The sequence below is a fragment of the Gymnoscopelus microlampas genome (assembly GCF_963454915.1).
Source record: "Gymnoscopelus microlampas genome assembly, chromosome: 8".
NCBI lineage: Eukaryota > Metazoa > Chordata > Actinopteri > Myctophiformes > Myctophidae > Gymnoscopelus > Gymnoscopelus microlampas.
Genome location: NC_139945.1, coordinates 12,575,635 through 12,595,203, shown reverse-complemented (window position 1 = coordinate 12,595,203; position 19,569 = coordinate 12,575,635). Strand labels below are relative to the sequence as shown.

Here is a 19,569-nt window from a genome sequence, read left to right as displayed (position 1 = left end):
CTGTCTGTCTGTCGGTTGATCTTCATGTATCCACCTACGTACCTGTCTGTCTGTCAACCCTGTCTGTCTGTATGACTTGTTGTTGTATTCGCTGGGCTATAACTAGCTGTGAGAGCTGTGTTACTCCTGACAGCTTCTGGATCATGATGACACACACACACACACACACACACACACACACACACACACACACACACACACACACACACTGCATTTGTTCTAGATGGGGTTCGGCTGTTTGTGTGTAAAGGGTTCTTTGTAATTTCTCTCTAAATGCATTTAATTAACATTTGTATGTGTTTGTACAATCAAGTGTTCAAAGTTAGATTCATAAAAATGTACAATACTTTGTATTACAATGTGCAGTGAAATGCTTCTGTGACTGCAGTTTACATATCATATAAATCAGGTATGGTAAAGATAAAGAATGGTAATTTATGACTTTCTGTCTAATTGCATTTAATTAACATTTGCATGATTTTTGGGGGGTTTGAGGTTTTATTTCTACAGACATGCTTATACTTTTTAATACAATGTGTAGTGATATGCTCCTTTGGCTGCAGTGTGCATAGCATACAAAACATAAGATAAAGTTAAAGAAATTGAAGTATGAACAATAAATAGAAGTTGTGTAAAGATGGGAACATTATAAGTGGTTGATGTTCATATTTCTGTTGGTTGTTTAGTGATGATCAGGAGCTGAGGTCTCCTGTATGACCTGTGTGTCCGTACTAATATTCATGTAATCAAAAATACTTTCTATTCTTATTCTGTAGTTATTCTCCTGAGCCTCTGAGAAAAGAGGGGTTTTCTGTTCTCCGCAGCACTGTGGGCAGCAGAGAGCTGTGGACAAACACAGTCACATGATTCTATTAATGAAGTAAATATTAATTTTGATTATAGCAAAATACAGTTCAGCACTTGAAATGCCTTCCACTTGAGCTATTGAAAGAATCCCTAGTTATAAATACAGTAACTGGTCATATGGATCAATGATAAATTGACTTTTAAGTTATTGGAAACGTGTCCTCCTGTATAGAAACAGAATGCTGTGCCATGTTTAGAAGGTAAATACATTTGAAACATTCATTTAATTTTGTCTATTTGACTTTTTCTAACGACGTGTATTTTGATTTGGGAAGCACTTCTTTCAGAGCTGCAGACTCACTTCCCATTTTCTGCCACAGTTTGAAAACTCATCTCTTCAGACGCCACCTCACAGCCTAACACTTTTCTCTCCTTATATCCCTTCTTGTCACTTTTTGTTGTATACATGCTAGTTATACTAAGCAGATATACTCTATATGTTGGTTACTTATTTTCCTATTTACATTAGTTTTTGCCTGACCACAAAATGATAAATGTTATTTAGAAAGCATGTTGTTTAAAACAATGCTAGGTTGGATGTTTACTCTGGTATCCTACAGTAGGCACTACATTGTTCTCTTTTCGCTCTATTTATGTGACTATTTATCCTGTTATTTGTTGGCCAGTGTTCATGCTTAACTCTTCTTTACTCTGATCAAGAATCACAAATCAAATGTATTGTCATATCTCTGGTCTGCAGGTGTGAAGAAGTGGTTGAAATTCGTTTTTTTGCGCAAGCTCCATCATTTTGTTGTTTTTCATGAAGATGAAGTAGCAGATCGACAAGCGACACGTTTCGAGCTTGTAGATCTGCTACTTTTACTATTTTTGAATTTGACTCCTGAAAAGTAACAGTTTTGGACATATGAGGTTTACTTTCCACCCGACAGAGACGATATATACAGTAGGCCTACACTTGATTTCACACTTGAAAGTCACTCTGGATAAGCGCATCTGCTAAATGCCTAATTTTTGGATTGATCTACACAAATTACTTATGTTATGAGATGGGAATGTAGGAGTTTGCTCACCCTCTACTCTGCCTCTTTTCTTCATGCTTTTGGATTGTATACCCCTATACATGGAGTGCGTTACAAAATAATTTAGAATGGGCACATTTGTAGCCATGGGGTTATTAATATGCTGTATTTAAGGCAGTGTTTTAATTGAAAGCGTTGAAAAAATATTCTTTTCTTTATTATGTGTCTTTTCTATTCTGCATGTGTGCTGTGGGGAATTATATACCTCAATGTGGGCCTAATAATTTAATACATCAAAGTCAATGCTTGTTGTTTGTATGAAACGGTAACAAGGGGAGTTCAACAGGCATTTAGAATCGTCCTGAGGCCTGAAGATGAACAACAACACAGACATTGTGTTTGTTCTTCAGGGACTTAACGAAACACAGACGAACAGACAAATCTACTTTGCGTTTGCTCTCGTCTCATATCTCTTCACCATCTTCGTCAATCTCACCCTCATCATCACCATTTTCCTGGAGAAAATGTTCCACGAGCCCATGTACCTGTTTCTGTGTATCCTGTTTGTAAACGGTCTCTACGGAGCATCCAGCTTCTACCCAAAGCTCCTCCACGACCTCCTGTCTGACGTTCCAGTCATCTCCTACAATGGCTGCATCACTCAGATTTTCGTCGTCTACTCCTACGTCTTCTATGAGTTCAGCACCTTGACGGTCATGGCATATGACCGCTACGTAGCCATCTGCAAGCCTCTGCATTACCACTCCATCATGACGCATTGGACAGCCACACGGCTGCTGATGCTGGCCTGGGGCCTCACTCTGTTGGAGACGGCAGTGGGAGTATTGCTCACTATTCGGCTGCCGCTCTGTGGCACCCACCTCCAGACGCTCTACTGCACCAACTGGGAGGTGGTCCAACTGTCGTGCATCGACACCACGATTAACAACTCATTTGGCTTCATTCTTATGGTGTCTCACGTCAGCCAGGTGCTGCTCATCGTTGTGTCCTACGTGCACATCGTGCGCGCCGCTCTGCGCTCGCGTGACGACCGCAGGAAGTTCACGCAGACCTGTCTCCCTCACCTGGTGACCTTGGTGTACTTCATCTTGTCCTTGTTGTTTGATGTGTTGAATAGTCGCTTCGGGAGCAAGGCCCAAAGCCTGAAGCCCCTCAGGAACATCATGGCAGCCGAGTTCCTGGTGGTTCCTCCTCTCATCAACCCCATTATCTACGGGATGAACCTCCACCAGATCAGACGCAGAGTGGCGCACATGTTTACACGCAAGATCCACATGCTAGTGAGTGAGTGAATCAGTGTGAGTGTGTGCGCGCGAGTGTGTGCGTGAGCGCGAGTGTGTGAGTCAGTGAGTGAGTGAGTGAGTGAGCGTGCGAGCGTGCGTGCGTGCGTGCGTGCGTGCGTGCGTGCGTGCGTGCGTGCGTGCGTGCGTGCGTGCGTGCGTGCGTTAATTTCGACTTAAAACGATGATGAAAAATCATTAATTCTCCGGCTACCTTTTTCACTGAGGAAATCTAAATAAAAACGAAATAAAACTTAGCTATGATGACTGAAACTATGACTAAATATATTGACGATATTAAAACTAACTGCAGTTGATCAAGATCTTTTGGCCTTTGATTCTGTTCCTGCTCAGATGTTCTGATTTAATACGTAGATCAATATCACATTTCTTAACTCACTTTCACTTCTACAATAAATATGTATTTATTCCGACCTGACAGTCATCGTCATCTGTCTACGTCTGTCTGTCTGTCTGTCTGTCTGTCTGTCTGTCTGTCTGTCTGTCTGTTTGTTGATCTGTTGCCTGGCTACCTGTATGTCACAACCCATCTATTTGTCTGTCGTATGTACTGGTCTTTATAAGCGCTGTGAGGAGCTGAGAGTTGTTTTATTCCGGACAACTTCACCTTGCTCATGACACACACGCACACGCACACACACGCACACACACACACACACACACACACACACACACACACACACACGCACAGTGGGGCTCAGCTGCTAGCTGTGTAAAGGGATCATACAATATATATATTTATCTCTGATTGCATTTAATTAAGATCATTTGTCTGATTTGTTTGTATGTCAAGTGTTCAACGTTATATTCCTAACATACTGTACATACTCATATGTTTATTATACTGTAACATGCAGATATGCTACTGGGTCTGCGTAACCAATCTAAAGGGTAAGTCAGGGGAAAACACATAAGGAACTTAAAGGAAGTTTATATAATGATGCAAACTGCACATAAATATAGTTTATAAGTGGTTGGTGTTCATATTCCTGATGATCAGGGTGAGATCTCCTGTATAGTGTGTCATCTGTACTTATGACTGTTGGTTGATTGTAATATTCATGTAATCAAAAATACTTTCTATTCTTATTCTCTGCTTGTTCTGCTGAAGCTCTGTATGAGAGCTTCTGACTACAGAGGGGTGTTTTTTTCTGTTCTCTTCACAGCACTGCAGAGGACAGCAGAGAGCTGTGAACATGAACACACAGCACCATGGGGATACAAATGCTATAAGATGTTGACTAAACTAAATATATTTGGTCACAAGCTGAGAAAATTGATTATAGTACCGTACAGATCGGCACTTTAAGTGGTACAGTTATTGAAAGAGTCCCTCTTATAAATATTTGGTCATATTGGTTGTTGATGAACACATCTTTTAAAGTGAATTTGGTTGAAAAGTGTATAAAATATTTTCTGTTTGGAAACGGGACTGCTGTCCTATGTTTAGATGGGAAAGTAAATCATTGAACATGTTCTGCATTCTGTAGTGTATTATTATGATAATCTACGTTATAATCTGTATTATATAGACAGGCAGCTTCTGTACCCTTCTAGTCCTTGGATACTGTATTTCATTCTGTTTATATATGTATTACTGGTGATTGTTCTCTATGAAAACAGTGGCTGGCTTTACTGGTAAAACTATATGTGTAACAGGGTTGTTATTGTGTTTGAAGTCCGTAAAAGTGCATGTGTAGTTTTGGGTTTATCTATGCAGGGCTCCCTTTTATTAGGGGTTACATGTGTTGATTTTCAAAGCACTGGTAAATAAATGATATTGGGACTCTAGGAGCTGGCTCACACACCTTGTTTGTTCCTAAGGTTACATGTGAATTAGGCATGACAGCTGTACAGGTTGTAATCATCCAGGGTAATTGCATGTGTCTTATCACTCGATTGGTACATTTTGTTCCATAGTTGTGTTCACTTACACATATGAACACCAACCTACTTCAGAAACTGAATGGACAGGGCCGGATTACACATAGGCCGTTATGGGCGAGTGCCCTGGGGCACCAGCCAATGGGAGCACAAAAAATATATATATATATATATATTTTTATAAGAATTAAATAACATAGCCTTAACATAACCATAACCCTAAAACCGAAATAAAGTAACCAAGAACCGGAAAGAAACTAACAAAATCCGCCAATTTTTCGCACAAGCGCACGATTTCGGCGCCCGCGCGCAAAGCGCAATTTGAGGTCGCCCTGGGGCACCACATAGTGCTATTCCGGCCCTGTGAATGGACATAAAAAAAATGTTAAACTTCTCAAAACAAAAGGGCAATAATTATGAAAAAGTGACTGTTTACTTACATTGTTCACTTGTCTGTGTCAGCACTTGTTAATTTGCTTGACATAGCAGTGGCTATGTGGTACTTTTCTTAAAGCATTAAGAGAACCCCATTACTAATGCTAGTAAATGGAATTAACCGCTATTCCATAAATGTTCAAATGATTTGTCCTCTTAATATAACGTTTTATCTTTCCATTGTTTATCTTTTTAATGATTTCAATATCAAGTTAACTGTCAAATTATTTTTTAAATATTTATTATTACAGATGTTTAATATCTTTGATAACGTTTACATCATAGCTGTGTTTTGGCCTCCACAATAATTGCCCTTGGATTGTGTGCCCCTATACATGGAGTAATAAAGTGCACATCACATGCCATGGGGCTATTGAAATACTGTGTTTTAGGATAAGTGTTTGAATTGCTTGCCTGCTTTTTGTAACCGAGCGCTGTTAGAAATTAGTTTTACCCCTCAAATGTGCATGGGCCTGAGAATTAAATGAAGTAAAGTAAATGCTTGTTTGTAAACGTATGCTAAAATGAGGAGTTTGGCAGACATTTAGAATCGTCCACAGGCCTGAAGATGAACAACAACACAGACATTGTGTTTGTTCTTCAGGGACTTAACGAAACACAGACGAACAGACAAATCTACTTTGTGTTCGCTCTCGTCTCGTATCTCTTCACCGTCTTCGTCAATCTCACCCTCATCATCACCATTTTCCTGGAGAAAATGTTCCATGAGCCCATGTACCTGTTTCTGTGTACCCTGTGTGTAAACGGTCTCTACGGAGCATCCAGCTTCTACCCAAAGCTCGACCTCCTGTCTGACGTTCCAGTCATCTCCTACAACGGCTGCATCACTCAGCTCTTCGTCGTCTACTCCTACGTTTTCTATGAGTTCAGCACCTTGACGGTCATGGCATACGACCGCTACGTAGCCATCTGCAAGCCTCTGCATTACCACTCCATCATGACGCATCGGACCGCCACACGGCTGCTGATGCTGGCCTGGGGCCTCACTCTGTTGGAGACAGCCATCGGGACACTGTTCACCACCCGGTTACCGCTCTGTGGCACCCACCTTCAGAAGCTCTACTGCACCAACTGGGAGGTGGTCAAACTGTCGTGCATCGACACGACCATCAACAACATCTACGCCATCATTCTCATCATATCTCACATCGGCCAGGTGCTGCTCATCATTGTGTCCTACGTGCGCATTGTGCGCACCGCTCTGCGCTCGCGTGACGACCGCAGGAAGTTCAGGCAGACCTGTCTCCCTCACCTGGTGACGCTGGTGTACTTCATCATGGCTCTGGTGTTTTACGCGTTGAACACTCGCTTCCGGAGCAAGGCCCAAAGCCTGAGGCCGCTCAGGAACATCATGGCAGCCGCGTTCCTGGTGGTTCCTCCTCTCATCAACCCCATTATCTACGGCATGAACCTCCACCAGATCAGACGCAGGGTGGCGTACATGTTTTCATGCAAGATCCATGCCCTACACTGAGTGAGTGAGTGAGTGAGGGAGAGAGGGAGAGAGAGAGAGAACACAGGGACGATGTCAGAACCTTCCCTAAAACATCCGCTCCACATGTCTCAGACTCTTCTCCCTTCTAGCTCCCAAACTGTAGAACGAACTGCCCATTGCAGTTAGAACTGCAGTGCAGACTCACTCCTAATTTTATGCCGTAATCTGAAGACTCACCTCTTCAGACTCCACCTTAGCCCGTAGCACTTGTACTAGCCTTGACAACCTTGCAGTCATATGAAAAGGTCCAAATGTAATTTAGATAGCATGTTATTTAGACAGATGGTTAATTTGTTGACCTGGCATCCTATCGTTTGTATAGTGTCAATGCAGATTATTATTTTTTATATTATAATGTTTAGACTGATGATAAATTCTTGGTTACCTACAGATTACTGAGGCACTACACTGTGCACTAGCCTACCTTGTGTTTACCTTGCTTACTTTTAAGTAGCTCTGGATTAAGAGCGTCTGCTAAATGCCTAAATTGGAGAGAGAGAGAGAGAGAGAGAGAGAGAGAGAGAGAGAGGGAGAGGGAGAGGGAGAGAGAGAGAGAGAGAGGGAGAGGGAGAGGGAGAGCGGGAGAGAGATTGAAAGAGAGAGAGGGGGAGAGAGAGAAGGGGGGGGATAGGGATGTAGCCGGCAATGTCACAGAGAATGTCTTTGTCATGAAATCTGACAGTAACATGGTAACTTTTGTGTTTTGTCTCTTTAGTAATGTGTGTGTGTGTGTGTGTGTGTGTGTGTGTGTGTGTGTGTGTGTGTGTGTGTGTGTGTGGTCAGGAATTACTTTTGTTGCAGGAATGACCCAAACCTTTCAATTAAGGACATTTGAAAAGTGGAAAAAAGGCAACAGATATATTTGTTAAAAAAATCTATAAACATCTATGCATTGTGTTTGTGTGCATTATGTTTGTGTCAGTGCCGGGCCTCGGGCCTGTGTTTATTTTAAACCTAAATGTGAAGTTGCTGATCAGCATTTTATTTTTGTTCCTGTTCTAATGACCAAATAACTTCATCTTTACATATAAAGTAATTTGATCACATTTGATCTTTCTTAACTTGCTTTCCTTCCATATAATTGTTTGAACCATAAGTAGCCTACACATTTAATTGTGCGAGTATAATATACTGTGGGCCTATACTGTGGTGGAATAAGTACTACATTTCTTTACTTAAGTAAAAGTATCAATACTGCAATGCAGAAACACTCTGTTAGAAGTAAAAGTTCCGGTAATCAAAATTTACTTGAGTAAAAGTACAAAAGTATTGGCATCAAAATATACTACCAGTACTAAAGAGTACTTTAAGTACCAAAAGTAAAAGTGCTCATTATGTTTCACAAGGTATCATATATATCAAATGTATTCAAAATATTCCATTGCCCAGATCTGTTCCATTGCACAGTCACAGGAACTACAGCATACATTTTTTCCTTCAGGTGAAATATTTTCTTTTCTGTCCAAAAAGTGTATTTTAGAAGTGAGGTGAGGGGCTCCTGTTGCCACAAAGGAAAGTAGGCTTTCACCATCTTAAACCCGTCTTTGTTTTGGTGAGTAGCAAAAGTGTGTTCTTATTTTTTTTTACTACAGACGAGAGAGGCTGCGCTACCGGGGGTGTTCGGGCAACGGCTGGAAAATAACATTAAGGAGAGCTAAGAATAAGATGAAAGCATTAGAACACTTTCAAATATGACGAGCATACACTGCCATCTGGTGGCCAACACCCTTCATCACACCAACAAAACCTATTGTTGAAACGTGATCAAAAATCACGCTTCAATGAGTCCTAGTTACAATTTATGTTAATAGGCTACTAAGTAAACTCATAGGAAATTGATAGTAAGTAAGTACTACATGATTGTCTACTACAGTGTAGTACCCCCAGGGGGGTACCCACATGATTTTGGGGGTGTCCCCAGATGACAGTGAAGGGACAATTTAAGGGCTTATAAGACCTTTTTAATACAAAAAAATGTTACCATTACAGTATCAAAAGTAATCAACAAGCTACACTATAAAAACTGGTCAAACATTGGCAAAATTGTGTAGATTTCCTATTTTCAAAATATTTATCTGGGGGGTCCCCAGTTCAAATATGATTATTTTGGGGGTCACGGCCTGAAAAGTACTAAATACATGGAAACACTTCAACCAGTAGCTTACTGTTAAAAACCACCAAGCACAGAAACCTACAAGGAACTAGTTGGACAATATTAGGATCTACACACTACCTGCCATTCACGGTTATAACCGTGATTACCTTTATCTGCCTTTATCTGCCAATCTTTTTTACTACAGACGAGAGAGGCTGCGCTACCGGGGGTGTTCGGGCAACGGCTGGAAAATAACATTAAGGAGAGCTAAGAATAAGATGAAAGCATTAGAACACTTTCAAATATGACGAGCATACACTGCCATCTGGTGGCCAACACCCTTCATCACACCAACAAAACCTATTGTTGAAACGTGATCAAAAATCACGCTTCAATGAGTCCTAGTTACAATTTATGTTAATAGGCTACTAAGTAAACTCATAGGAAATTGATAGTAAGTAAGTACTACATGATTGTCTACTACAGTGTAGTACCCCCAGGGGGGTACCCACATGATTTTGGGGGTGTCCCCAGATGACAGTGAAGGGACAATTTAAGGGCTTATAAGACCTTTTTAATACAAAAAAATGTTACCATTACAGTATCAAAAGTAATCAACAAGCTACACTATAAAAACTGGTCAAACATTGGCAAAATTGTGTAGATTTCCTATTTTCACAATATTTATCTGGGGGGTCCCCAGTTCAAATATGATTATTTTGGGGGTCACGGCCTGAAAAGTACTAAATACATGGAAACACTTCAACCAGTAGCTTACTGTTAAAAACCACCAAGCACAGAAACCTACAAGGAACTAGTTGGACAATATTAGGATCTACACACTACCTGCCATTCACGGTTATAACCGTGATTACCTTTATCTGCCTTTATCTGCCAATCTTTTTTTTTCTTTCTTTTTCTTTTTTTTCTTTTTTTTTGGAAAAACGTCCAGAACCCAAGATAACGTGATCCGAAGATTTACTGCTCCATTCACTTCCTGGTTAACTTATTACTTTAAAATCCTGTATCTCGGCTCCTGTGTACTTTTTTTTTACTATGTATTTTTGGTGAAACGTGCTATGTGTTAAAAAATCCATAGTAACAGACAGTGTGGTATGGTAGGCTATGTATTCTCTTAGGACGTTTTTTTGTTTGTTGCTTTTATAGGGACCAAACTGTCAGAAGATTACAGGGTTCAAATTTTCAGACCCTTTATAGTTGGGTCATCTGTGGCACTTCCGTGACCGTGGAGAGCGAAGGTCCGTTTCTCAATGGATTTGTCATCTAGGAGGGTTATTAAACAAATTTAGCCGGGGTGTATTTTTAAAAGGGGCGGGGAAATTGTTTGAGAGACCAAAATCCAAAATGGCGACCGTGAAAATGAACTTTTTAATGGTTTGACCTACAAAGATGCACAATACATGGTTTCAGAGCTTATTTTGGTCAAGGAATACATATTTGGTGTTTATATAATGATTTGACCTATTGTTGACCTTCAAATGCAAGATGTCTGCCAATTATGAGCTCCAAAAGGTTTTTCTTTCAAAATCGTCACAGAGCCTTCTTATTAGGCTCTAATGAAAGCTCTGCTCATGATGAGTTGAATAATATACAGTATAAGTACACAGAAGTCATCTCTGAGGTCAATACAGTCAATGTTTGTGTGTAAACAACAGTTACCTAGTTGCAGTTTCCCATTAAATAGTGTAGGCTACTGAGAATATGGTGTCCAGTTCATCCCATCACATTTTCATAATGAACCAAAATTAAATTAGCACTATAGCCCAACATAACATAGTATTCTGTATGCAAAGCTAGAAAGGCTAGTTGCTTGAGGTGAATCTAAATGTCAACTCATTTGTCATACGAATACGTAGTGACAATAACGTCAGTGTGCTCGCTAAGTATATACTGTTAGGCACATATGTGAAATGTGTCCTCTGCACTTTAACAACTAACAGCCTCGCATCACTCTAAGATTGCCACATTGTTGACTTGACCTGGAATCGTACCCAGGACATCCAGGACCTCTGGTTCACCAGGCAGGCCCACTAACCAGTCTGCTATGGCACTCTGATTAACATCATGTCAGAAAATGAAAGGAAACAAAAGTCTGACTATACTGAGTCAGAGTCAAGCTTTATAAAATGTAAGTTGTGTAAAAAAAAGTCTGACTATACTAAGTTGTTATTTGTTTGTTTAAGTCAGGCTATGCTCTACTCAGAGTCATAAGTTTACAAAATGTACTAAAGTACAGTGAACGTCTGTGCGGTTTGTCTCCATCACTGAAAATCACGTACATTTAAACAGATATAAAACTGCTGTCCTGTGCAGTTGGGGTGAAAAAACACAACCATTTCACTCCTAATAATACCTATTTGATTTGACATCCTGACTTGCTGCTGTGGCTGAGCCTTGAACCTGTTACCTGCGGCTCACTAGTTAGTGACTCTATCCATTCACCTACAGCTGTTTCCTTGGAGTCTGTGGTTCTAAAACTTTTTGTTGTCAACCCCCCACATTGACATGTATTTGGGCAGTGGACCCCAATGTGAAAAGTAACACATTTGTTTTAAGTTATTCAATGTTAGGGACCAAAAAAAGTCACTACAAAGTACTACCAATCACCTTTCGGTAAAATAAATTTTACCGAAACGAAAATTACCAATCAACTCTAAATTGTCTGAAACATACTCCTAACAGGTTTTTGGGGGGACGATTTTGGCCTCCACAGTTAGTGATTTTTTCGGATTTAACTTTCGTTTCGGTAGTGACAAACTTTCGTTTCGGTAGTGACACAATGGTGAAAAAATACATTTTTTTGTCTTGTTTGTTGTTCAAGTCAAAGCACCAGGAAGGCTGTATTTCTTGGCCAACAGTTAGCTCAATGGGTTGAGACACAGTATTCATGATCCAGAGGTCTTGAGTTCAAATCCCACTGGTGTCTTTACTGTGATGCTTCCCTTTGCAGACTGACTTCTAGAAAAACAAGTTAAAACCACCAGGAAACCTGTAACTCTCAGCAAACAGCTTAGCTCAACTTGTAGAGCGTCTGTCCAATAACATGACTTGAGTGGGTTCGATTCCCACTCGAGTCAAGTGTCCCCGGTAACTTGGGGCAACGGATGAATTGACTGATATCCTTAGTGATGCTTCCCTTTGCAGACTAACTTCTAGAAAAACAAGTTAAAACCACCAGGAAACCTGTAACTCTCAGCCAACAGCTTAGCTCAACTGGTAGAGTGTCTGTCCAATAACATGACTTGACTTGACTTGAGTGGGTTCGATTCCCACTCGAGTCAAGTGTCCCCGGTAACTTGGGGCAACGGATAAATTGACTGATATCCTTAGTGATGCTTCCCTTTGCAGACTAACTTCTAGAAAAACAAGTTAAAACCACCAGGAAAACTGTAACTCTCAGCCAACAGCTTAGCTCAACTGGTAGAGTGTCTGTCCAATATCATGACTTGACTTGACTTGAGTGGGTTCGATTCCCACTCGCCCAGTGTAGGGGGAGGAGTAGGAAAAGGGACCAGAGTAGGGGGGGATGTAGGAGTAGGACGAGGAGTAGGGCGAGGAGTAGGGCGAGGAGTAGGACGAGGAGTAGGACGAGGAGTAGGGACCAGAGTAGGGGGGGATGTAGGAGTAGGGCCCAGAGTAGGACGAGGAGTAGGGCGAGGAGTAGGGGGCCAGGAGAGGGTTATGGTTTCTCTATGGAGGTGAAATTTTATTAAACATTTGTAATATCGCGTGTGTGGAGCTGAAATTTTATTAGAGTTTTGCAATAAGAGGACAACTAGAGGGAAATAGGAATGTTGGCCCTAACTATAATTTTCAACTGAGTCCGTTTCACCGCCACCACTCACTACTCTGGGCCCTGGCCCTACTCCTCGTCCTACTCTGGGCCCTACTCCTCGTCCTACTCCTCGTCCTACTCCTGGGCCCTACTCCTCGTCCTACTCCTGGGCCCTACTCCTGGGCCCTACTCCTCATCCTACTCCTCTTCCTACTCCTCGTCCTACGCTCGGTCTGGGCCCTACTCCTACATCCCCCCTACTCTGGTCCCTATTCCTACTCCTCCCCCTACTCCTAATCCTCCCCCTAGTCCTCCCACTACTCCCCGACTATATTCCCTCTTTACTCTACCCCTACTCTACTCTGCCCACTACTCTACTCCGCCTACTCTACACACCCTCTATCTATCTCAGTAACTGAGACCGAATTGGCCAGATTCGGTTTCAGTTACTAAGGTGGTGACTGGATTTGAACCAGGACACTCCTACAAGTTATTCTACGGATATCAGTCAATTTATCCGCTGCCCCAATTTACCGGGAACTTGACGTTAGTGGGAATCGAACCCAGGACCGCTCGGTCCTGGGTTGAACTGGATTTGAACCAGCACACTCCTACAAGTTATTCTACGGATATCAGTCAATTTATCCGTTGCCCCAAGTTACCGGGGACACTTGACTCGAGTGGGAATCGAACCCACTCAAGTCAAGACAAGTCATGTTATTGGACAGACACTCTACCAGTTGAGCTATGCTGTTGGCTGAGAGTTACAGGTTTCCTGGTGGTTTTAACTTGTTTTTCTAGAAGTTAGTCTGCAAAGAGAAGCATCACTAAGGACTAAGGATATCAGTCAATTTATCCGTTGCCCCAAGTTACCGGGGACACTTGACTCGAGTGGGAATCGAACCCACTCAAGTCAAGTCAAGTCATGTTATTGGACAAACGCTCTACCAGTTGAGCTAAGCTGTTGGCTGAGAGTTACAGGTTTCCTGGTGGTTTTAACTTGTTTTTCTAGAAGTTAGTCTGCAAAGAGAAGCATCACTAAGGACTAAGGATATCAGTCAATTTATCCGTTGCCCCAAGTTACCGGGGACACTTGACTCGAGTGGGAATCGAAGCCACTCAAGTCAAGTCAAGTCATGTTATTGGACAGACGCTCTACCAGTTGAGCTAAGCTGTTGGCTGAGAGTTACAGGTTTCCTGGTGGTTTTAACTTGTTTTTCTAGAAGTTAGTCTGCAAAGGGAAGCATCACTAAGGATATCAGTCAATTCATCCGTTGCCCCAAGTTACCGGGGACACTTGACTCGAGTGGGAATCGAACCCACTCAAGTCATGTTATTGGACAGACGCTCTACAAGTTGAGCTAAGCTGTTTGCTGAGAGTTACAGGTTTCCTGGTGGTTTTAACTTGTTTTTCTAGAAGTCAGTCTGCAAAGGGAAGCATCACAGTAAAGACACCAGTGGGATTTGAACTCAAGACCTCTGGATCATGAATACTGCGTCTCAACCCATTGAGCTAACTGTTGGCCAAGAAATACAGCCTTCCTGGTGCTTTGACTTGAACAACAAACAAGACAAATAAATGTATTTTTTCACCATTGTGTCACTACCGAAACGAAAGTTTGTCACTACCGAAACGAAAGTTAAATCCGAAAAAATCACTAACTGTGGAGGCCAAAATCGTCCCCCAAAAAACCTGTTAGGAGTATGTTTCAGACAATTTAGAGTTGATTGGTAATTTTCGTTTCGGTAAAATTTATTTTACCGAAAGGTGATTGGTAGTACTTTGTAGTGACTTTTTTTGGTCCCTAACATTGAATAACTTAAAACAAATGTGTTACTTTTCACATTGGGGTCCACTGCCCAAATACATGTCAATTTGGGGGGTTGACAACAAAAAGTTTTAGAACCACAGACTCCAAGGAAACAGCTGTAGGTGAATGGATAGAGTCACTGACTAGTGAGCCGCAAGTAACAGGTTCAAGGCTCAGCCACAGCAGCAAGTCAGGATGTCAAATCAAATAGGTATTATTATGAGTGAAATGGTTGTGTTTTTTCACCCCAACTGCACAGGACAGCAGTTTTATATCTGTTGACATGTACGTGATTTTCAGTGATGGAGACAAACCGCACAGACGTTCACTGTACTTTAGTACATTTTGTAAACTTATGACTCTGAGTAGAGCATAGCCTGACTTAAACAAACAAATAACAACTTAGTATAGTCCCGTTTTTCGATTTCATCAAATCTCAGCTTCTTATTAGCGTTTTTGTGTCAAACACTGTCGCCATGGTTACGGGGCTGCCCAGCTATGGGACGAACTGCCTCCCGGGTTGCCAGATCATGTGCGCATATCCCCCCACGGATGCGTCGACCGGGTATGGTCTAGTATAATAATAATAATAATAATAATAAACTTTATTTGTATAGCACCTTTCATGACATGAAATGCAGCGCAAAGTGCTGTACAGAGCAAGAATACAGTTACAACCAATTTAACAATAAAGAAAACAAAAATAAAATAAAATAAAATAAAAGCAAAAGCATAAAACAACACTAAAATAGGCAATACAGTGAGGACTTAAAAATCAACCAAAGAATCAGCTAAAAGCAAGAGTGAAGAAATAGGTCTTGAGCTGTCGACAGAGGCTGCCTGTCTTAGGTGTAATGGGAGTTTATTCCACACTGTTGGTCCGTAAAAGCAGAATGCTGCTTCACTGTATTTTTTATATGTCATTGTAGGCACCTCGAGCAGGTCAGCACTTGAAGACCTGAGGGGCCGGTTTGGAACATATCTCTCTAGGCAGTCATAGAGGTAGGAAGGTGCCAGACCATTTAGAGCTTTATAAACTATTAAAAGAATTTTAAAATCAATCCTAAAAACAACCGGGAGCCAGTGTAGTGAAGCTAGAACTGGAGTGATGTGTTCCTAGTTTTAGTTAAAATTCTGGCTGCCGCATTTTGAACAAGTTGTAATCTGTCAGTTGTTTTCTTAGGCAGGCCAGAGTAGAGTGCGTTGCAGTAATCAAGCCGAGAGAAAACAAAAGCGTGGATCAGCGTTTTTGCATCGTCTAACGACAGATAGTCTCTAATTCGCGCAATATTTCTAAGATGAAAGAAAGCAATCTTGGTGACATGATTAATGTGTGTATTAAAATTCAATTCAGAATCGATAATAACCCCCAGGTTCTTTACTGTGGTGTTACTTTCTACAGCCAGGTTACCAAGTCTACTTATTATTGATTCTCCCTGCTCACTGGAGCCAATTATGAGGACTTCTGTTTTATCCTCATTTAGCTTAAAGGGTTAGTTCAGATTTTTTGAGTATTTTCTGTAGGAAATACTTACCATGAATGTAGTGGTTGCAAAGGTATTAATTGATTGCCCGAGTCCCGTGGTCAGAGTTATGGTCCGTTTCTGATAAATATGAAGTAGTTCCGGTAGATTAGTAGATTTGGTGGGGGCCGCTCATTAAAAATAAATAAATTTAAAAAACTAACGTCATTTGTATTGTTGACCTATTTCTACCATATAGAGCAGGTTTCGTTCAATTTCGACCCCTCTGTCACATGGTACTAATGTTTGTGTCCAGAATCACTGCGCCGCGGCAGCCTACTCACGCACAAAATATATGACACAAAAAATAGTACCATGTGACAAAGGGGTCGAAATTGAACGAAACCTGCTCCATATGGTAGAAATAGGTCAACAATACAAATGATGCTAGTTTTTTTTATTTTTTTATTTTTAATGAGCGCCCCCCACCAAATCTACTAATCTACCGGAACTACATTCATATTTATCAGAAACGGACCATAACTCTGACCACGGGACTCGGGCAATCAATTAATACCTTTGCAACCACTACATTAATGGTAAGTATTTCCTACAGAAAATACTCAAAAAATCTGAACTAACCCTTTAAGAAAGTTCTCACTCATCCAGCATTTTATACTGGACAGACAGGTCAATAATGGGTCTAGAGCGCAGGGGTCGTCTGGAGCTACCGAAAGATACAGCTGGGTATCATCAGCATAGAAATGGAAGTTCACTCCATGATCGGCGATGAGTTCTCCCAGCGGTAGTATATACAGGGAGAACAATAAGGGACCCAGAATTGAGCCCTGTGGAATACCAGAACAGATGTCATGTTTGTCTGAGTCAAAATTAGCTAGGCTGACAAAATAGCTTCTGCCTGTTAGGTAAGAGTAAAATCAAGGCTGTGCCTGACAAACCAATCCAGTACTCCATGCGTTGTTGTAGTAGAATTGTGTGATCAATCGTATCAAAAGCAGCGGTTAAATCAAGGAGTAGGAGAACAGATACATTTTTGTCATCAGCGGACACCCTAAGATCATTTATTACTTTTACAAGTGCTGTTTCTGTGCTATGACCTTTCCTGAAGCCAGATTGGAATTTGTTATGAACCTTATTGTTCTGTAGGAACACATCCAGTTGATGAAAGATAGTTTTTTTCTAAGACCTTGCCCAGAAATGGCAGATTAGAGATTGGTCTATAATTACCCAGCACCAATGGATCAAGGTTGTGTTTCTTGAATAACGGCCTGACTACAGCCGTTTTCAGTGAGTCTGGAAAGACGCCTGAAAGTAGAGAGCTGTTTACAATTATTAGGATATCTCCAATCACACTGTCTAAAACCTCTTTGAGAAACGGGGTGGGTATTGCATCCAGTGAACAAGATGATGATGTCATCTGTGATATAGTTTTACGGAGTTCCTCTTCATTAATTGCGCAGAATGATATTAGGCTTCCTCTGGAGTGATCTACATTTTTGCACCATGCACCATTTGCCGCATTTGTAGTGCTAGCAGCAGCATTCATAATACCAGCTCGAATGCTAAAAATGTTGTTTTCAAAAAAGGATGCAAACTCATCACACTTAGCTTTAGAGGCAGGGAGCGACTCCTTGTAAGCTTGGGGGGGGGGGTTAAGAGATGTTCAATGGTAGAGAATAAGACTCTGGCATTTTGCTTGTTGTCATTGATAATGCCTGAAAAATATGCCTGCCTTGCCAAGCGCAAGGCAGGCATATAAGCTAAACCTGTATTGGTCCCATGGCAAAATTCAGGTGTCATAACAGCAAATGACAGCAGTGAGAATGAAACATACACAGAAGTGCAGGTAAGAGTCGAGAACCAGACCAAGTTGAATACAAAAAATGGTGATATCGCTCTCACACACACACACACACACACACACACACACACACACACACACACACACACACGCAAATTCACAAAAAAAGAAGGGAAAAAAAACATTGGAGATGGTGGTATGATGACAACAAGCTGTAGTTTAAAATGTGAGCTTGGAGAATGAGCAGAAGGATTCTGCTTCGTTGTATCTTTGTTTGTCTCATCTTTCGGTTGAACTTTGTAATACTTTGAGGACTTTCATCATAAATACAACAGATCATCATAATATTAATACACCTCCCTTCTCCCTCCAACATTTATGTCACTAAAACCATGAACAGTAACAGTTGAATAATGAACTGAACAAGAGACTTGAGTAGAGTTTTTTCTCCCCAATTTTAGTCATTGTGCCAATTGATTCCTCCCCACACACATTTCTGTGTCGACACACCTGACTCACCTGCCAGTGAGGAGCCCCCACCGGGAGGACGTAGAGCCTTCATCCTACTCCTCCCGCCCAACAATCCCTGCTGACAGGTGTCACCCCAGCCCCTAGGAGTATACACGCAGTGACCAGTATCACCTCCCCGCCCGGCTTCCCTCCCCCGAACACGTACCAATTGTGTACGTGTAGACGCTCGACAAAGCCGGATGCACCACGGTGGATTCGAACCCGCAACCTCCGTGGTGGTGGTCAGGCACTTTACCACTGCGCCTGTGTTTGAGAATGTTTGAAAATGTTTCGTTTTTTTCGACACAAATCTTCTCTTCTGGGGGTCCCTGGCACTAAACATTTTCAGATGGGGGGTTCCACAGGAAAATATATATCATTTTAGGGGTGTACTCCTTGGCTCGAAAAAGTTTGAGAACCACTGATTTAGAAGGCATTTGTGGAATTGGCCTCAGGTCTTAATGGGTTAACCCATTCAATCCGGTCATTTTAGATTTGATCTATAACCATTATTTTATACTTTCGGCAATTAAAAAACAGCAGAGATACAAGCTCATAGCGCGGGACAGAGTGCCGCACAACAAGCTTGTAGATCTGCTATTTTTGAAAAATCGTGAAAATTTGCTCAAATCTTCGAATATATATCTTTTATAAAATATGTAACTGAAAGCTTTGCTTTGCTTAAATATATGTATATATATACAAAATGTGCACACATTTTCATGATCTTTCAAAAATAGCTGATCTACAAGCTCGCACCGAATGCCGTGCTACGAGCTTGTAGATCCGCTATTTTTGAACAGCCAAAGAAATAAAAAAAAATGACACAGATGCGTTCCCGGATTGAATGGGGTTAAACATACAGATTAGGAGCTGCTCTGTAGACGACATGGTGGTGGGTGGTGTTGTACGCTGCTGGGGGTCTCGTTGCTGGGGGTCTCGTTGCTGGGGGTCTCGTAGGGTCACAGCAACAACACAGCATCGACACACACAGCAGGGAACCACCCAGGATGGTCAGAGCAGAGGCTGCCCATCCTACATACAAACCTGATCCCAAGCCAAACCTAC

At 41.5% G+C, this 19,569-nt stretch overlaps 2 protein-coding genes across 2 annotated transcripts; both read left to right on the top strand.

Annotated features, from left to right (window-relative positions):
- Positions 1-2,221: 2,221 nt before the first annotated feature.
- LOC311050468 (olfactory receptor 52J3-like) lies at positions 2,222-3,160 on the top strand (the record flags this gene model as incomplete). Its single annotated transcript, XM_084064552.1, has 1 exon — positions 2,222-3,160. One exon carries the CDS (start codon positions 2,222-2,224, stop codon positions 3,158-3,160), a length of 939 nt encoding a protein of 312 aa, XP_083920678.1.
- Positions 3,161-6,056: 2,896 nt separating this feature from the next.
- Positions 6,057-6,983, top strand: LOC311050467 (olfactory receptor 51E1-like; the record flags this gene model as incomplete). The annotated part of the gene is made up of 1 exon (XM_084064551.1): positions 6,057-6,983. The coding sequence occupies one exon, from the start codon at positions 6,057-6,059 to the stop codon at positions 6,981-6,983; it is 927 nt and encodes a 308-aa protein (XP_083920677.1).
- Between the last annotated feature and the right edge of the window lie 12,586 nt (positions 6,984-19,569).